Genomic DNA, 19,075 nt, shown 5'->3' with positions numbered 1-19,075 from the left:
GATTATCTCCTACTTATCAGGTGCATTTTCTTAAAGAAGTAAGAAGTGGGCCGTCCAGGTCTGTCCAGCAGGTGGGACGAGCTACAGAGCCACTTGGATGGCTTACCTAACTTTACTTAGATTTGGACACAGAATCACAGCACAGACTTCACTGCACAAAGGCAGAAGATGGTTTTTCTAACAGCTAAAATGATGCAAAGGACCGCGCTCTTTGTGACGGTTGGAGGCTTGGTGACATCTCTGATCACCACCTTCCTTCCACATTGGAAAACAATGAACTCTGATCTCAATGAAGTGGAGAACTGGTTCTCTGGGCTGTGGCACACCTGCCTATACACCGAGGAAGTGGGAATTCAGTGTAAGGCCTACGATTCCATCATGGGACTGCCGATGGACCTACAGATCTCCAGGGTGCTCATGTCAGTGTCTATTGGTACTGGTGCTTCAGCTGTACTGGCTGCTTTCCCGGGTCTAGAGGGGGTTGAGATGTGTATAGAGCCGCCTGGTGTGAAGAGAAGGCTCCTCATGTTTAGTGGGGTGCTGTCCTGGGTGTCTGGGCTCACTACTCTGGCTCCTGTGTCTGTTGTGGCCTATACAACTGTGGTGGACTTCTGGGATGAAGGTTTTCCTGATGTGATGCCACGATGGGAGTATGGGGAGGCGATGTTCTCCGGATGGTTCGGAGGCCTGGCACTGGTCATCGGAGGGACTTTGTTCTTTGTAGCTGTGTGCATGGGCGACTACGACCGGCAGACATCGAGTGTACCAAACAGCCCACAGGTGAAGCAAAAGACACAGCACTACCTAAAGACAGAGGTTTTATAACTTGCATATGTGTAATATCTGCGTGTTCATGTACGTTATATAAAAGCATGACAGCCTGTGAAAGATTACAGTAGTTCTACCGAGAAGCACAGAAGTGTTTTTGGAGCCCTTTTGTTTTTTTTTTTACTGATTTCAAACTGGAAATAAAACTTTTTTTTCTGTGATCTCTGTTTAGAAGAAAAAAATCTGAAGCAACTGTGTGCGACACATTTTATTAAAACAATGCAAGACAGTAGATGACTGCTGTAGTTTTTATTCTTGTTAAAGCATTGGAGGACAATTTATTTAGTAGAACATACACACCATTGGAACCTCACTTAATGGTTTGGTAATAGCTAGTCAAAATAACGTTTTGGCTGAATTACTCATGCATTAGTTATAATGTTGAGTGATGTGTGCAATAAGCGCACAAAGGTATGTCATAAAGTTTCAAAACACCAGAAAGGAACCTACTATCACCATAAAACCGATTTATTAGCTGAACTGAAAGATGAAGAAACTTAAAGAAACCTAAAATCAGCACACTAAAGGGCGCTCCATGATGAACAATAAGTAAACAGCACTCGGGTCGGTAATGAAAATGTCCCACATTAGTTGTGAGCAGAGTCTGAGTGCTCACTGCCGTGCAGGAGTGAATAAATGAGCAGGGGTTGCATTCTTGGGCTGCAGCTCCTCTGTGTTGAATTTCATTTCGTGGGGAGGGGGCTTGGTGCCATCAGCTCCTTTTAGAGCTTAATGTACTCTGTTGCTCACTGTTTTTGTCAGAACTGATGTAAACTGTTTTGTTTTATTTCACCAAAAAAGGGCACTGATGTTTCTTTGGCTGGGCGATGTACGTTATTAGCATTTACTTACTGATTGATTAAAATCTAATTAACAGGTTAAATCTACCCCTGATAACTGCTGGCATTAATATTTTGGCGGAGCATTTGTTTTATAAGCCATGAATGATTCATTCACTTCTCCCTGCTCTCTTGATCTGGCTTTTTAGATACTGGAGCTCTCTGTGACCCCTGGCAATTCAATTAAACTGAGTGATGTGTCAGTGATGTCAGATGGCCTTCCCTGCACACTGGGCAAATCTGATAGTTCATCTTGTCGTGCATATCCACACGCCCCACCCTGGCTTTCACTCAAATATGCTTTTTCCATCAAACAAGAGCAGTGCGTGTGCACCTGTCAGCTGTCAAACATCAAATTAGTCCATGTGGAGAGTGGAAATGATCTAATATGATCTCTATTCTTTTATAATATGTTTTGTTTTGTTTTGTGTTTTTTAAAGTGAAAGCATTAGCATTCTGAAAACACCATAAAGGTTTTGGTGCTGCATGCTGATCATCACCCGTGTCACTGCTGTCATCATCATTTCCATAGAAATGAATGTGTGGTTATCAGGTGAATGACCTTGACCCGTCTCTCCCACAGTGGGAGCATAAGGAATTGAAATAACTCAAGAGCTCATTTCTATAAGACTTAGTAGGCTATACCTTTGTAATCCTGCTCCACCCTACCCCCTCACTGAACCCAGGATTTACTGCAACAACTGCATTTTCAGGCTTTCTTCCTCTGCTGCACACACTGATAGAAGTGTAGCATTCCCGCGCGCGCGCGCGCGCGCGCACACACACACACACACACACACACACACACAGTAAGTGCGCCTTCGTTGTTTATTTTATGTTCCCTGGTGGTCAGTGTAACTACAATAAATCCAAACACTGGTAAGTTTTAACAGCAGATGATGCTCATGGAAGCAGCATTTACATGGAGCAGCCAGTGTAATAGGTGGGCAGTCATTGGGGCAGTGCTTTGAGGAGGGTAGTTAAGTCTTTGATCAGGTTTAGCTGGCAAGTCAGGTCTTTGACATTTGAAGGCGAGGCTGAAAGGGTCTGAACAGAAAAGCAAGCCTGGCGCGCGCGCACTCACACGCAGAGAGAGAGAGAGAGAGAGAGAGCGTGTGTGTGTTTTTAGGAAAGAGAGAGGAGGGTTGGGTGGAGGAGAGCAGGGAACGGTGAGAATTCATGCTGTGTTAGCATCCCCTCAGCAACTCCATCAATACCGCATACAGCTGAGAAACTGGCAAAGGTCCTCCGTGCTGCGTTTTCAGGCTCGGACTGCAAAAGAGAGCAACTCCCACGACCGGTCGGCTCAGTGTGCTGCTCCTGCTGCTGCTGAGGGGGACTCTGAGAGGGGCAGAGCGCACACACACGTACGCTCACCCACACACTCACTCACTCACTGGAGCCTCTGCTGCATCAAGAGGAAGAAGAGGAGTGCGGAGGAGGGTACGGAGGGACACGCAGACTGGGAATACTCTAGCGGAGAGAGCCAATCCGGAGAGGGAGAAGACTGCGAGGAGAGCCGTGCTAATATGCTGCCGTGCTCCGCAGGGACGGCTGAGCACCAGGGACTTTGACAGGATCTCAGTGCACCTGCTCCATGCACGCGGGTAAGACCCTTCACATTCATTTTACACCAGGGACTCAGAGTTAGAGGTAATTACTTTATATGTGTTTATGTGATGCTGCGTGTGTGTGTGTGTGTGTGTGTGTGTGTGTGTGTGTGTGTGTGTGTGTGTGTGCGCGCGCGCGCGCGCGAGAGAGAGAGAGATCCCACTTATTTCTTCAAGTGGGTTTTGCCTGCATTGGTGCACTGTGGTCACATACAGTACTTCTATAAGGAAGTTGCTTGCTCTGGGGGCTCTTCTGTAGAGAAACATTCACTGTTTCTCTACAAATCAGTTTGTTAATAAAAACACACTCATGAGTGGAATAGATGAAAATCTTGGAGAAATTCTGATCTCTCCAGCTTCACGTATATCAGATAATGTTTTCCAGTCCATATACACCAGTAACTTTTACAAAAATGAAAACAGATCAAATATATCACAGCACATCTCCAATCATAATTTGACAGCAGCCATGTGTATCTTTGTATGCGTCTGCGTGTGTGTGCTGAGAAACTGGTCACTCTCAGAACTGCTCTAAGGAAGTACAGCTGCCCTGTAGGGGTGTACACCCCTCTGAAGAACTCAGTTCCAGTTTTCCATGACATCATGGAGAGGTTATCGCTCAAAGTAGCAGCAAAATTACCTGATAGAGCCATGTAGTGCCATTGTTAACCAACTTAAGCTTTACAGATAAATACATACAAAACATATTGGCATCTGAGTCAACATAAAGCCACAGGAACTTGTCTACTTCATGAACTCTGTGCTGTTGGACAGTAAATAACGCTGAATGCTTATTTGGTCTTTGTTTTCTTGAACCACGTGGCAGCTGCTGTATCATGTGAAGCAGTAATGTTTTTTGAATTCTCCTTAAAAGCTTAATTAGGACTGTACCTGACTCTGTAATCAGGTAAATGTATAGTTTATTTATCACACATTATATTCCCGTTTCTGTTGGCGTCACATGGAGCTGAATTTATTTCTTCAAATCAAAGGAAACAAAAGCAAGACTATACACAAACACTGATCTGAATAATCTCAATGATATTCAACACACACACACACACGCACACACACACACACACACACACACACACACACACTGGAGCCTCCTAATGGGGATTGTGGTAACTGTAATCCACACTTTTTTCTTTCATCGTCTGTGACACGTAGGCACTAGAGTAAACAGAAGTCAATCAGAAGCTTGGCGGCATTTCAGGGAACACCTTTAACTTCAGATATGGCTTCCCTGTCCCTCCTGTCTCCTTTCACTGCAAACAATTAACACATGAACAGCAAAAAGACACCAACAAAAAAAGATCAAGGATTAAAATGCTTTCATTTTTATACATTTGTCAGGGGCAATGAAGACTTCATTAAATCGCTAGTAAATAAAATAAATGGTCAGTAAGCTCAGCAGCAGGTTTACGCAATTGCAGGATGACTCCTCAGGCTTATCTTGCATTTCACAAACCAGAAGAGCTGACTGTGAGGGAAAGAAAGAAGTGTGGTCAAATATTAAGCAGCATGAGGCCTTTTATCAGCCAAGGATCAGAGAACTCTAACTACAGGCTAACCTGTCAGGATACCTGCCAAAGCAGGTGTTTTAAAATAGTCAAGGTGTTATGAAGTGAATGAAAAGCTGATCTTCTCTTAGTACATAAGGAGATCGCAGCATGTTCCTCTTCTGCTAACGTTACACATGCTATCACAGTTTGCGTGGTGGTAATTTCAGTGGGTGTGTCCATCAAAGGGCTGGCATTTGTTTCACTCACGTTCACTTTATAGATCAGCCTCTTTTCCACCAACCAGGAGTTGGCATTTTGCTAATTCTCCCCTCTGACATTCCAGTAACAGGTTTTGCATTTGTAGGGAAGTGAGTGAAGCTGACAGCTTGTTTGCAGGCAGGATTATTAGCACTGCTTGGGGACAGGCCCAACAGTGAGAAAGAGTGAGGGATCTGCGTCATATGTTGTGAGGACCAAATCTGCTTAACCTACTTTAGTTTTGCACAACATATCTTGGGTTTATTGGAGCTCCAGTATGGTAGCTATTTGTGATCCAATTTGTTGTTCATCAAAGTTTCAGTGGTGACGAATTATTTAAGGGACAACATGCAAGGGGCAAGTTTTCCTACATATCTTCAGCCTTCAGAAAGGGACTTGATTTTTTATTTATTTTTTTTGCTTTCTCTAGTTAGTGGCTTACACAGAAAGCACTTGGCAGTGCTGGCATGGATGTTAACTAAATGCAAGGAAATGTGCTTGGCATAGATATTTGAAGGAACAGCGCAAAAATACAGATTAAAAAGAGGCCAGAGCCAAGCGAGATCACTAGATTTTCATTAGATTTTTGGCTTAACAAGTCAAGTAACACCTTATTCAGTGACATCTCAAAGAAACAACGATTAAAATATTATCCTTATTTAAGTAAAAGTCCTAAAACAACAACGGAAAAATACACCCTACTTAATGATTAGCAAAAAAATGTGCACAAGTGTATTTTAGTAGCCATTTCCAATATAGGGTTTACTTAAAGGGCCATGACATACATTTGAAGAGTCCTGAGATGATTAATGAAGTGAGATCTAGCCAATATTTCACAAAAAGGCCATCTTTGCCTTTTGGTGAAGTATTGGAATAGTTTTACCTCTTTGGATTAGCAAACCATTTAAAAGGTTTATTGGGGATTCTATCTCTTGTTGAAACACTTACAACTCATAAAGTGTTTGAACTCCAAATAATGTTTGTAGAATCTGCAGTTGTCCTTTTCATATGTGGCACACAGCAGGAGGTGGTACACTTCACATGCGTTCTCACTACTGGCAACACTTCAGAAGGTTTAGAGAAGAGTGTTGTCTAGGTAGAGCATACAGCAGGCAGGAGTGAAATATGCTGTGATTTCACTGGACAATTACCTGTGCTGTTGTTACATGGAAAGAAACAGAGCTGGCAGGTTAAAAACTGCTTAATGTACAATTAACCTGCTAAGATATTTCCATTATCAGATGCAACTTCACGCTCAGTCTATAGCGCCTCAAATCAACTTTAGACTAAGAGCTAAGACACTGGCAAAAGGTCTTTACAAAGTGCCCTTTGTAAGAGATTGCAGGTCTGAAAGGTCAAATCATCCATCAGCTTATCCAGCCTGGTTATCTGAGCTGACAGGACAAAAGGCAAGATACACTCTGGATATAACACCTCACATTACATCAACATCTCTAGCCAGTTTAGAGTCACCAGTCAACCCAACATGTATGTTTTGGGGACAACCTGGAGCACTCACAGGGCCAGGGAAACCATACAGAGAGGGGCCCAGAGAGGAAGTTCAAACCCAGTAACTTCTTTCTATGAGGTGACAGCATTAACCACTGTACTGCGCCTCCCACCTGAAATCAGTAAATTTTGGATAGAGCACTTAACATCCATTTATTTATTTTTTTAAAATATTTTAATTTAAACTTTTTATGGAAATGAAGAAAAGCAGAGCATAAAATGAATATTTTTGTGTGCAGCACTAGTAGCTCAAAAATATACTTAAGTTGTCAAGTTTGGTGGTATAAACAGAGCCTGAATCCAGCATGCGAGTCCAGAAAGAGGAAAATAAAAGACAGACTTTATCGCAGTTGATATGTCCAAAATAAACAGAGCCGGGAAATAATCCAAAATATATGGGAACAAACTGAGCTGCAATAGAGAGGAACATAAACAGATGCTTTAATTAATGGGAAGGCGGGTCTACACATACACACAGAGAGGGCTGAGAGGCAACAGGAGATTGGTGGGGATGAGCCACAACTTAACATAATCAGCACAGGTGAATGCAGTTAGGGCGGGGCTAAGGGGAAAACAGACCATTAAACTAAGGTTAACCTTTAAAGGAAAATAGAAAATAACACAACAATGAAATCAAACACAAGATACAAGACAGGGGAACCAGAGGGAACTAAAAATCCTAAAAAATCCAAACCTCAGAACCTAAGGACCATCCTAAATATCATAAGTACTTGAGTAAATGTACTTTCATCCAGAGCAAATAAATACAGTGTACATATGCAACACCAACACACTGTTAGCTGCAGATTTCTGTCCAATTAGAGGAGATCTTTCCATTTCTCATTTGTCTTCAGGAACTTTCTCTAAGCAGCGCTCCATTCAGTACTGCAAAGTTTTTTTTTCTAAAGTTCAAGGACATTAAGATGTGCTCAGAATATCAAGCAGTCCTTTTGGTTGAACCTCAATAGGATAATTTGGTGATGGATTGCACCATGTTGAGTGATACACCTGCCATCCTGTGTATGCCGAGATTCATAGCAGCCAGTGAGTAACTAGCTACAGTATGTGTGGGTGAAATACCAGAGCTGGCAGAAATGTGTGAGGGCAATGTGGAAACAAAACAAGGGGGATTTTAAAACTCAAGGGGCCCCTGCTTCCCTTTAAAGCGCAGTGTGACGAGAAAGCTAATAGGTGTCGGAGTGCTGTTAATATTTAACAGTTTCCCATGCAATATGCATGAACAAAGGCAACAGTGTGTGTGGACATGTTCCTAATTAACACAATTGCTTCCTTTTTACAAGCACTAACATGTTACATAGACAAAGATAAACAGTGGCTGGGTTAGCTCTCCTCAGGGTCTGACTTCTGCATCCTTCACACATTTCAGAGCGACATCAGCTGCACATTAGTAACACAGACATAAAGACAAATATCAGTTTGGTACTGATAAAAACAACACAAGTACATTTTCTAATGCTTTTAACAGCAAGTCATCACAGTGTGACGGTGTGTGTGTTGTTTACAATTTCACTCGCTCTGTGCATTCAGATTATGTGGAGGAGCTGACGTGTGCGATGGCCAGCTTGGACCTGCAGGTTCTCAGACCTCCAGCTCTGCATTACCGTTACCTCCAAAACAAGCAGCCCAGCTCCACGATCTGACTGTACCTCCCCTCCTCTCCTCTCCCCCTCTCCCTCCCTCTCCCTGGGTGTCCCTCAATCCTGGGCCCACCATGGGAGGATGCTTCTCCAAACCCAAACCAGGTAAACAGCCTGTTTGCCCAATTCAAGCATTAGTAAATTAGTAAAATCCACAACTGCTGTATGATGTCCTTTACTTTTTTGGATAATTTTTTGTCTTTATATACATCTTTATAAGTCTTGAGTCACCGCTCATTTTATTATATTTTGCTTCCAAGGAGCCAGGCTTTTAATTCTTTTAAAGTGGTCTTAAGAAATGGTTCTCCGGGTTTTCTGAAGGTCTTTCAAAAATGTATTGGATTTATTGGCTGCTTTTTCTCTCATTTCACTCCAGTCCTTGTACCTTTTAACACTGTTCAACAAGGGACCTAACTCAATGATAAACCAGTGTTCATTAGAAAAAAAAAAACTATTTTAAATAAGAACTTTGTCACTACCGTCCAAAAACACAAAATTTGTTCCAATTTCTTTAGCTGAATATATGAAAAATGCCAAAGGTAACAAAGACTGATGGATATAAAATTGTATTTTTGCACTAACAAGGTGATTCCCAAAAAGCTTTTAGTAAAAAAAAAAAAACATGCCATATCACAGCATGGTGCGCAGTGTGTCCTTAGTGCCAGGCAGAAGAAGAAGCCTTCCTATAAACTATCTGCAGCACATGAATAGTATGTGAAAGTAACGTCCTTAAGAAATAGGAAAAAATCTAACAAGACTTGGGGCACGACCTGAGTGATGCATTTAACCCTTCAGTTGTTCACCAAAGCCTCATCAGCAATGCTCTCAATTGAAGGGTGGCTGTCAAGAAGCCAAAGTCTTCATTCAAATTGTTAATATGTGCGTCAAGGCAGGAGAGAGGTGCAATAGTGAGTGTCTACAGCCATCTGTAAAACATGACGAAATCTCTGTTGTGGTTTTGGGCTGTTTCACTCAGTGATGTTGGGAATCTTGTCAAAACTGATGGCATTATGAATGCAGAATGTTTTTTAAAGAAATACTGCAGTCCTTGTAGTAGTTGTAAGGATAGTGAAGAAAATATAACACAATAATTATACAAAAAGCACACTATTTTAATTTTTATTCTATACAAGGTTAAAATTATGAAGCTTTTCAATGTAAATCGGGACCGTTTGGTGTCTTTGTTTGTCATTTTCAGAGCTGTTGCTTCCAAATCCTGTTATACACTTCCCCTCAGCCTCCTCTGTTTGCAGTTTATTTTGTGTGTGTGTGTGTATGTGTGTGTGGGAGGAATTTAAATGCTCTCCCTACTGTCTTTGGTTATTAAGGACTACATACTGAGACACAAATATCTAAAACTGACATATGTACAGTACATGTGAGATCTGTTTATGCATCACCTCAGTGTTGGCATTGCTAAGAGGTACTCTAATAACATACTCGACTTCACATTCAGGTGCACTGAATAAGATTTCATCATCAGTTCAGAGACAAAGCTGAACAGTAATAAGTGTTGATAACAGTGTAACCTCCAGCTACTAATGCACACTCAATGCACAATAAAAATTTACTATCTACACTGGAAAAATGTCTCAGGTCAAAGGCTGAAGTCACTTTCAAGTTCTAATAGAATGAGAAGAATCGAAAAGATTATTATTGTCACTATACACATGTACAATGAGATTTAGAGCATCTTCTACCCAGGCAGACGTGTTAAAGCATGAGATGGAAAAGAACATTATTAACATGAAACCTATAAAGTAGCTTATTCGGATACTTTATACTATGATTTATAAATAAGGATGACTCCCACTGTAAATATACAGTAAATACTGTAGAGGATAATTTATTCCCACTTATATAGAAGTGAGTAAAAAGTGGGAGTAAATTTGCACCATTAGAAAGTCTATGATGGAGGGAGGCCTTTAAAGACAAACTGCTGGACCATCTTCATTTGCCTAAAAATGTGAAGAAATACAAAAATCTGAACATTTTACATAATTATCTATGCCATGCTTTCTACTGAGTAAATGTAAAGTCTGTGCTGGGCAACTTACAAGAATTAGATCAAATATATTTATGTATGTTATAACCCTGATAACTACTTAGTCTGATCAAATGAAGCATCTGTGTGACCACGTCTTATTTAGCCTCAGATATTACAGCTGCTTCTGGAGATTCTCTTCAGCCGTGGAAAGCTTTCTCTTTCTTTTCTCCTGCAAATGCACTCACTACTATGATTTTCCATTGATTTTAATTAAGACTTGCTCAGCAGGAGAAAATTCCAGCCAGATTACTGTGTAAGAACCGGATGATCAGCACATTTTTCCAGCCGAACAGATAAAGCCTGCTGCAGTGAAAAAGGAGTTACACAACCGCTTCTTAATGTTCGCAAATACAAAGCAAACAGCAGCGCATCAGAGAAAACTGAGTGGCTCCAAAATCCATAGATTAATGTGCTCCGTGCTGCTGCAGTCTGTATTTTTCTGCTGTCACCTTGGGAGAGCTGAACCTGCACTTAAATCTCCACCGCTCCCATGAATATCGCATTATTTAACGAGCATCATTTAAAAAGCCTCTTCAACCTGGTTAAATCGTATTTTTGAGAATGAACTGATGATTTTTTTTTTAATTTAAATGCAAATTGTCAAACTATCTCCCTATTTTGAGGATTTTTATACCACATCACCAAAGAAACAACTGAATAAGAGGTATGCACTAGAAGGGAGAGAAAAAAAGAAGACAGGGTTGCACATGCTTCCTGCTTTCATTTGTTTGAGCTTTGTGGATGTCGGAGTCAATTTGTCCTAAGGTTGTAGACATCTCTCTAGGCTGTAAGGCAAATTGCTGCTATAAAACTCTAGAGAAGGATAGAAATGAAATAACACAGAACAGGTTTATGGAATAATAAAGATAGTCCACTGGTGATCGTTAGCATCAATATCCCCTGAAATCATTTTCATTTTAAACCTTCACACCATAATTCTGCATCAACTGCATTTATTCAGCTGTGCGTTTTCGCACATTTTCTGATTGGGCCATGTCTCTGCTGTGCAGTTGAAGTAAAAGTGGAACTCTCTCTCCTGGATAAAGAAAAAGAGGTGGACGGGTTGTCGCCTAATGGCAAAGCGAGCCCCTTTGCTGAATGCAGACCTAACGGGGCCCTGGCTCACGGCTCTGACGATGACTCCACCCTGCTCCCTCTCTACCACAAACCCCGGGACTATGTGGAGGCCTCTGTGTGCCACGTTAAAGATCTGGAAAATGGACAGTAAGAACGTGATCATGCAGCTTTTTTTTATTCATTCACCTGTTGATGCACATTTTAAATATGATAAAATATTGAAGGAAAGTAAAGCTTGGGAAGTATTGAATTAAGCAAGGCCGTCTTAAATTGTGAGATCAGGATTGTGTTTCCTTTTCCATTAAGATAAGGCAAAATTTCATTTCCCAGCGTTAATGGTAGTTAAGAACTAAATTGTGAGGACGTTTGGAGGTCACCCAGAATTAATTAATTCTTTGATTTTAGTGTTTTTAGGTGACCTGCATAGATGTAGCACAGATACATTGCCTCCTGTTTAAAGTGCAGAAATTGTTTGTTAGAAGCATCCATGACCAAACACATGTAGTTATAGCAATACACACTGGGATAGTGATACAGTTGTTGTAGTTTTGTACATGAAACAATGAGTTTTAAATCAATTAATCAAAATGTGGCTGAAGTGCAGACTTTCTGCTTTAACTCGAACTTTAACAGAAGTACTGTATTAACTGTTTAGGAATTAAAGACATTTATTATACATAGTGTCTCATTTTCAGAAGCTCAAAAATAGGTTGGACACTTGAGTGACAAGCAGTTTAATAACTAGGTGAGGCCAGTTCCAGACTGACTTTATGAAGTCCAAAGAGATGTCACTCTGTCTCTAAAAGAGGATCTTTTTACACTCAATCATGTTACTGACCTGTTACCAGTTAACCTAGTTACCTACAAAATGTTCCTCCAGCTGTATCTATTAAGTACCCCTTACTTTTTCAGCCTTTTGTTTCCCCCATCACAACTTCTATATTTTACGGTGAATAAAATCTCATAAAATATCAATTTATGTGAATTGCAAATTATTGTGCTTTATTTCTATGTTTACATTTTATACAGTGTCCCAATGTTTTTGGAATTGAGGTTGTAAAATCCTTTCAAAGTAAAGTTTACACATCAATCACATCATCAATCACATCTTAGCTGTTTGAGTTGAATTACAGAAAGCATGTCATTGTCCAGTTACTCTGGATCTGACTATCATTTTATTTTGTGTGCTTGACAGAATGCGAGAGGTTGATTTGGGAAGCGGCAGGGCTCTGTTGATTAAAGAACATGGGGAGTTCACAGCCATGGGCCACAAGTGTCCACACTATGGAGCACCTCTGGTTAAAGGTGAGATATATATTTTGAGTTATGGAGTGACGGGGCGAGCAGGGATGGGTAAATTTGTGCCCCCCGAGTTCGATGTCTGCACATAGTGTTCCACAGTGGATGAGAAAGCTGTTTCCCTGCACCCTCAGGTGGGGGAATAGGTCCTGACCATCGTTTGTGCTGAATGACAATCAAGTGTACTGATTTTTCTTGGAGTTACTTGGTGTGGTGCTTAAAAGTGTTCTGCTGAAGGACTTTAATACTCATATTGGCAACGACAGTGTGACCAGGAGGGGTATGACTGGGAGGGGCAGCCTGACAGATCTGAACCTGAGTGGAGCTGTGTTACTAAACTTATGTGCTAACCACAGTTTGTCCATAACAAACACAAAGTTTGAGCATGAGAATGTCAGTAAGTATAATGAACCCCAGGACACTCTATGATGATAGATCTCGTGATTGTTTGCTCAACCAGTCTATGTGTTTTTTCCTGTGGGCAATGCTTTGAGAGTAGGGAGTAACTAAGGGCCATTCAGTCCCTGTATAACCACAGCAAGAGCTTGGTTCACATTGCCATTAGTAAACCTGTTACCAGTAAAAGCTGGACTCAAAGACCAGGACTGTTCTTTGTCAGTGATTCTGTTCATGACTTTTATGGATTTTCTAGGTGTAGACTAGTGATGGAGGGTTTCTGATTTAGTGGCCTCAGGATGAAATCTCTGGTCCTTGCAGATATTGTGATTCTTCTGTCCTCATCAGGCAGTGACAGTTGAGTGTGAAGTGGATGAGAAACATTACCATTGTCCTTAACTGGAATAGGGTAGAGTGTTCACTCCAGGTCAGAGATGAGTTGCTGCCCAAGGGGAGACGTTTTAGTATCTCGGGGTCTTGGTGCAGAAGACTGACAGATGGATTGGCATGGGATCTGCAATAATACATATGCTGTACTGGTCTGTTGTGGTAAAGATGGAGCTTAGTATGAAAGCAAAGTTGCCAATTTACTGGTTAATATTGGCTCAGTAATGGCCACAATCTCTGGGAAATGATCTCTGGGAGATTACGTCTCTTTTCTTGCTTGGGAATGCATTGATGTCCCCCCTGGATGAGCTGGAGAAGATGGCTGGGGAGAGAGATGTCTGGGTGTCGCTGCTTAGACTGCTAAACAAAATGTATGGATGGGCCATATGCTGTTATTTCAGGTGTGCTGTCCAAAGGACATGTGCGCTGTCCCTGGCACGGTGCATGTTTCAACATTGCAACAGGAGACATTGAGGACTTCCCTGGACTGGACAGCCTGCCCATCTTTCAGGTGACCTTCCACACTGGTGCTACCTCTTAACACATTTCCTGCCTAATCATCTTTTTAATGATCATCAAAAAGTGTACACATCACATAATTCTGTTTGCAGGTCAGAGTTGAAAAGGACAAGGTGATCATTCGGGCAAACAAGCAGGTAACACGAAGAAGAAGATGAAGAGTTCATGCAGGAAAGTCAGCTGACCAACTGATTGACCTAGGATCTTTCTTTAATGATTTTCAGGCTCTTCAGTCACAGAAAAGGTCAAAGCCCATGGCCCGATGTTCAGCAGTCATTAACTCCAACACAGGATTCAGCCATGTTCTCATTATTGGCTCAGGTTAGTGTGTGTGTGTGTATCCTCTTTATTGTTTTATGTCTCACAGCTGACCCTAAATAACTCCATCTTTCTTTGAGTTTCTTCCTTGCAATGTTATGTGCATCTGTTTTGGTTAACTTACTGGCAGGTCCAGCCAGTTTGGTGTGTGCAGAAACACTGAGGCAAGAGGGCTTCACAGATCGCATTGTCATGTGCACTATGGACAAACATCCTCCATATGACAGGCCTAAACTGAGTAAGGTTTGTACACAGACCCTGAACACATACAATGAGATAGACCTCACTTAGCCACCAAAGTTACATAACAGACTGCAGAGGTGCTGCTGTGGTCAGCGCTGCTAAAACAGTTCTTTGAGGAAAAGCTACACACTTCAGAACAACCAACAAAGCAAAGGAAAATGGCTTGTACATAAAAAAAATATATAAATAATTCATAATTCCAAATATGACTAAGATCTTGAGTCATATCTGGTGTAAAAACACACTTTAAAGGCTGCCTAGTCACAAAAGAGACTGCCTAATACTTCTGTGACTAGAATGACTGCAGGATCTGTTGTGTTTTTACAACAGGTTGAATATGATTAATTGTGACTTTGCAGTTTCGAGCAATAGCATGGGAATGAAAGGGTTAAATAACATTTCTAGACTTTGTTCCAACTGTTTCCTTTGCTCAGTGCTAACTTGCTACCCCTCAGTCCTTAGAGAGCACGGCAGAGCAGCTGAGACTGCGCTCCATGGACTTCTTGCAAGATCATGACATTGAACTTCTCAAAGAGAAAGAGGTGATTAATATTTAAATGTTTAATTAATCATTAATTAATGTTTAATGATATGTATATATCTATTTTTTGTTAGGACTGTTTTTAAAAAAAGAAACCGAAGAAAAACTTCAATTTACACCTTCATTGTTTTTGTTTTGTGCTTTTTTAGGTGATGGCAATAGATGTGAAAACACAATCTGTGATATTTGAAGATGGCCTGAGGATGGAGTACAGGAAACTCTTTATTGCTACAGGAAGCAAGTAAGCAAAAAATATTCTTTTCTCGTGATGCCAAAGAGCTGAGAATGTAAATGAGTAAACTGACATTGTGCTCCTGTTCCTGCTTGAAAGACCAAAACCAATGAACTACAAGGGCAAAGATGTCAGGAATGTGTTTCACCTCAGGACGCCCGAGGATGCTAACAGCATAGCGAGGCTAGCCAACAACAAGAATGCAGTGATTGTGGGAACGTCATTTGTGGGTGAGACAAAGACACATTTATAAACATATTGTTTTCATAACATTTAAATTCGCAAAACAAAACAAAAAAGTATCAGATATTCAAAATTCTATCTTTTATTTAATAGATAAAACTAATATATTGATACACTGTACAGTTTTTAAACATTATATTATATTCTTTCATTTATTGTTTTATTTATATATTAATTAATTCAGACATTTTTTTCACAGTACAGCTTTGCATATAAAAAATGTCCACTCATTTCCAAAGGTGTTAACTCTTAATGTATTACTGTTTTGTGTCATCCTGCATTAACTAGTGTGTATGTTAAGTGTTTATTCATTATGACGGCAGGTATGGAGGTGGCTGCAGCTCTGACTGACAAGGCCCACTCAGTCTCTGTCATCGGGATCGAGTCGGTCCCTTTTAAAAAAGCTCTCGGGGAGAAAGTAGGGAAAGCCATAATGAAGGTAGAGACGCCCTCCTGGGAAATCAAGCTTTTCAGAACATGAAGCACTTTCACAATTCTATCATCAGCATTCTCCCTGAGAGGAAACTATTAGTTAAAATGCAAATCATGTTTCGCAGGTCAATACTGCGCCACAAATGGGAGTGTAAATCTTCTCATTAGCGGCGATTGATCATGCAGACACATGAAAATTCAGCTGTGAATTTTTTCTCTCTCTGTTTTCGAGTATTCACTAGAACCGTTTTGTCTTCGCAGCTGTTTGAGGCAAACAGGGTGAAATTCTACATGCTGAACGAGGTGTCAGAGATGGTTGGCCATCATGGACAGGTATTCAGAAAGTGAGAGAAACAGCACAATGCTCGGATGCACTATTGTCTCTTGTTTGATAACGTGGCAAAACTCAGATAAGGAGATAGACATTGTGTCCACTGAACTTGGGATATTGAAGATTGCATCCATCTCTTGGGGGAAATGATCTAAATAACTTTGAGAGACGCCGTGACTTTACATGTATAATCCCATTTCTCAGTAAAAAAAAACAACAGAATAAAAAGACCAGTTTTTATATTAACATTTATTTTGCGTGAGAGTTGTTAATGTATCAATAGATACACTAGCGCATAACTGCAAGCTGTTTTTTCCCTGTTACAGTTGAAAGAGGTTGTACTGAAGAGTGGAAAAGTCCTGCGGGCAGATGTGTGTGTCATTGGAGCAGGTGATATGAAACATAATACAGAATATGTCCTTATTGTCTGTCATTAATTATCTAAAAATTACTTTGGTGACATTAAAAGTGTGTTTTTGCACTCTTGCTCTGCTCTCTTGCAGGAAGCGTTCCTGCAACAGGGTTCCTGAAACAGAGCGGCATCCACTTAGACTCCAAGGGCTTCATTACTGTAAACAAGGTGCTGTGCAGAGCCTGGAGCCTCACTTAAACTGTTTGACTCCTATTTCGTTAAATTCTTACATCTTTCTTCCAGAATATGCAGACAAATGTTGATGGGGTCTTTGCTGGAGGAGATGTGGTGATGTTTCCTTTCCCACCACGCAACAACAAGAAGGTGAACATCCCTCACTGGCAAATGGCTCATGTACACGGTGAGTTTGTTGTAGCATGTTCTTGACTGCATTCACATTCCATAACTAAGGCTTTTATAACTCAACTATGTCAATGTTTTTGGTTTCCACTGGCACTAACAGGAAAGGTAGCAGCTCTTAGCATGATGGGCAGAGCCACTGAGGTCAAAACCGTGCCTTACTTCTGGTCAGCCATGTTTGGGAAGACCATACGCTATGCAGGTAGGCGGGCCTTCCAACCATCTTTAGTGTTTGCTTTAGCCTGAAAGTTTGTGTTAAGAGGAAGACTGACTGTAAAAAAAAGATCAGAGACTGAGAGGAAATGCGTGTGCCCTGAAATGTTGGTACTACACTGCCATCTAGTTGAACAAAAATGAAGCCCGTGACCAAGAATTAGGCCTGAGTCGGATTATTTTTTTCTGTTTGTGGAGGTTATGGTGATGGATTTGATGATGTCATTATACAAGGAGATCTGGATGAACTGCGCTTTGTAGCATTTTATACAAGGTAAGATTTCTAGAATTTTTCTGATATCTTAGTTCGTTTGTGTGTTGTTGTTTTTTAACTATTGTGAACTAATATTTATCTTTTATTGTGAAGGTACCTTCTCATTGTTTCCTCCTCTGGTCCATCTATAGGAGTGAGGAGGTGGTTTCTGTCGCCAGCATGAACTATGATCCCATTGTATCCCGAGTGGCAGAGGTCCTAGGATCCGGAAAGACGATTAAGAAGCGAGATGTGGAGTAAGTGTCCTTCCGGACCAGAATCTGGTCGTGGTTACAATAATAATTTTGGTGTCTAAGGTTTATGTTAAAGAAATACCTGACAAATCTTATCAATCTGACAGAAACCACAGTGAGACATGGAGTTTATAATCATACGAAAAGTTTTCTGTGAGCCAAATAAATGGTCTTATTTTAACACACTACAGAGCAATAATATATTTAGATATTTTACATGATTTATTGATATTTTAAAACTGTATTTTAAGGATTACAAATTTTCCCCACTAACTATATACACTCTTTTGACAATTAGTTAAACCCTGCTGGCACCAGGTTGAATCTCTCGTTCCACCACATCCCAGTGGTACCCAGTTGGTAGTAAGGAGCTCAAAGTGTGCCAAGAAAATATCCCCCACAGCATTACAGCACCCCTACCAGCCTGGACCATTGATTCAAGGCAGGATGCATCCATGTGTTCATGTTCTTTATGCCAAATTCTGGCCCTGCCATTTTAATGTTGCAGCAGAAATTGAGACTCATCAGACCAGGCAAAGTTCTTTCATTCTTCTATTGCTCAATTTTGGTGAATATTGTGTCTCAGGTGAGCATGAATTGTAGTCTCAATTTCCTGTTCGTAGCTGACAGGAGTGGCACCGTATGTGGTCTTTTGCTACTGTAGGCCTCTGCTCCAAGGTTTAATGTGTTGTGCATTCATTCATGCTCTACTGCATACCTTGGTTGAAATAAGGGGTTATTTGAGTTACTGTTCCCTCTCTGTCAGCTCGAAGCAGTCTGGTCATTTTCCTCTGTCCTCTGGATGTTTTTTGTGCAAACTCTAGAGATGGTTGTTTGGGAAAATCCCAGCAGATCAGCAGTTTCTGGAATACACCAGCCCATCTGGTACCAACAACCATGCCACGTTTAAAGTCACTCAAAATCACCTTAATTCCTCATTCAGATGCAGAGTTTGAACTTAAACACGTTATCTTGTCTCCATGCCTAAATACGTTATGTTGTTGAGATGTGATTGGCTGTTTAGGCATTTGTGTAACAAGCAGTTGAACAGGTGTACCTAACAAAATATTCATTGACTGTATAGCAAATACACTGAGTACATTTGCATTTTAAGAAAGAACCAGCATAGTTATGAAGTATTTAAATAGTTTAAGCAGTTGTAATTTCCAAGTAAACTCTAAGTTTAATGTTTCACTTTAACCACCAATAATATTATTGATATATAATATTATACTACTATTATGTCTTTAACTGTATATAAATTCTAAAAAGAATTAATTGCTTGTGATTCTCTCTATTTTTGTTATGAGT

General features: G+C 40.7%; 2 protein-coding genes across 4 annotated transcripts in view; both read left to right on the top strand.

The window, feature by feature from the left end:
• Window positions 1-143: 143 nt before the first annotated feature.
• Window positions 144-943, top strand: cldn26 (claudin 26). Its single transcript, XM_006784210.3, has one exon. It carries the CDS (start codon window positions 169-171, stop codon window positions 823-825), a length of 657 nt encoding a protein of 218 aa, XP_006784273.2. The 5' UTR covers window positions 144-168; the 3' UTR covers window positions 826-943.
• Window positions 944-2,825: 1,882 nt separating this feature from the next.
• aifm3 (AIF family member 3) overlaps window positions 2,826-19,075 on the top strand; it is an 18,088-nt gene continuing 1,838 nt past the window's right edge. For all 3 annotated transcript variants that reach the window (XM_006784208.2, XM_006784207.2, XM_087849102.1), the window contains exons 1-19: window positions 2,826-3,274; window positions 8,098-8,312; window positions 11,265-11,478; window positions 12,527-12,636; window positions 13,815-13,924; window positions 14,025-14,069; window positions 14,157-14,253; window positions 14,381-14,493; window positions 14,949-15,035; window positions 15,184-15,275; window positions 15,366-15,496; window positions 15,833-15,948; window positions 16,203-16,274; window positions 16,599-16,662; window positions 16,776-16,852; window positions 16,928-17,045; window positions 17,148-17,246; window positions 17,456-17,531; window positions 17,663-17,767. In XM_006784208.2, coding sequence (XP_006784271.2) covers window positions 8,282-8,312; window positions 11,265-11,478; window positions 12,527-12,636; window positions 13,815-13,924; window positions 14,025-14,069; window positions 14,157-14,253; window positions 14,381-14,493; window positions 14,949-15,035; window positions 15,184-15,275; window positions 15,366-15,496; window positions 15,833-15,948; window positions 16,203-16,274; window positions 16,599-16,662; window positions 16,776-16,852; window positions 16,928-17,045; window positions 17,148-17,246; window positions 17,456-17,531; window positions 17,663-17,767 — 1,757 coding nt within the window. In that variant the 5' untranslated portion in view covers window positions 2,826-3,274; window positions 8,098-8,281. The remainder of the gene's footprint in view (window positions 3,275-8,097; window positions 8,313-11,264; window positions 11,479-12,526; window positions 12,637-13,814; window positions 13,925-14,024; window positions 14,070-14,156; window positions 14,254-14,380; window positions 14,494-14,948; window positions 15,036-15,183; window positions 15,276-15,365; window positions 15,497-15,832; window positions 15,949-16,202; window positions 16,275-16,598; window positions 16,663-16,775; window positions 16,853-16,927; window positions 17,046-17,147; window positions 17,247-17,455; window positions 17,532-17,662; window positions 17,768-19,075) is intronic.

This window comes from Neolamprologus brichardi, chromosome 12 (genome assembly GCF_056152115.1).
Source record: "Neolamprologus brichardi isolate AB-2024 chromosome 12, ASM5615211v1, whole genome shotgun sequence".
Taxonomy (NCBI): domain Eukaryota; kingdom Metazoa; phylum Chordata; class Actinopteri; order Cichliformes; family Cichlidae; genus Neolamprologus; species Neolamprologus brichardi.
Note: the sequence above shows the minus strand (reverse complement) of the source record. Positions and strands in the feature narration are given on the sequence as shown.

Coding starts and splice junctions, on each gene's coding strand:
- cldn26 (XM_006784210.3), top strand. CDS start 169: ATGGTTTTTCTAACAGCTAAAATGATGCAAAGGACCGCGCTCTTTGTG.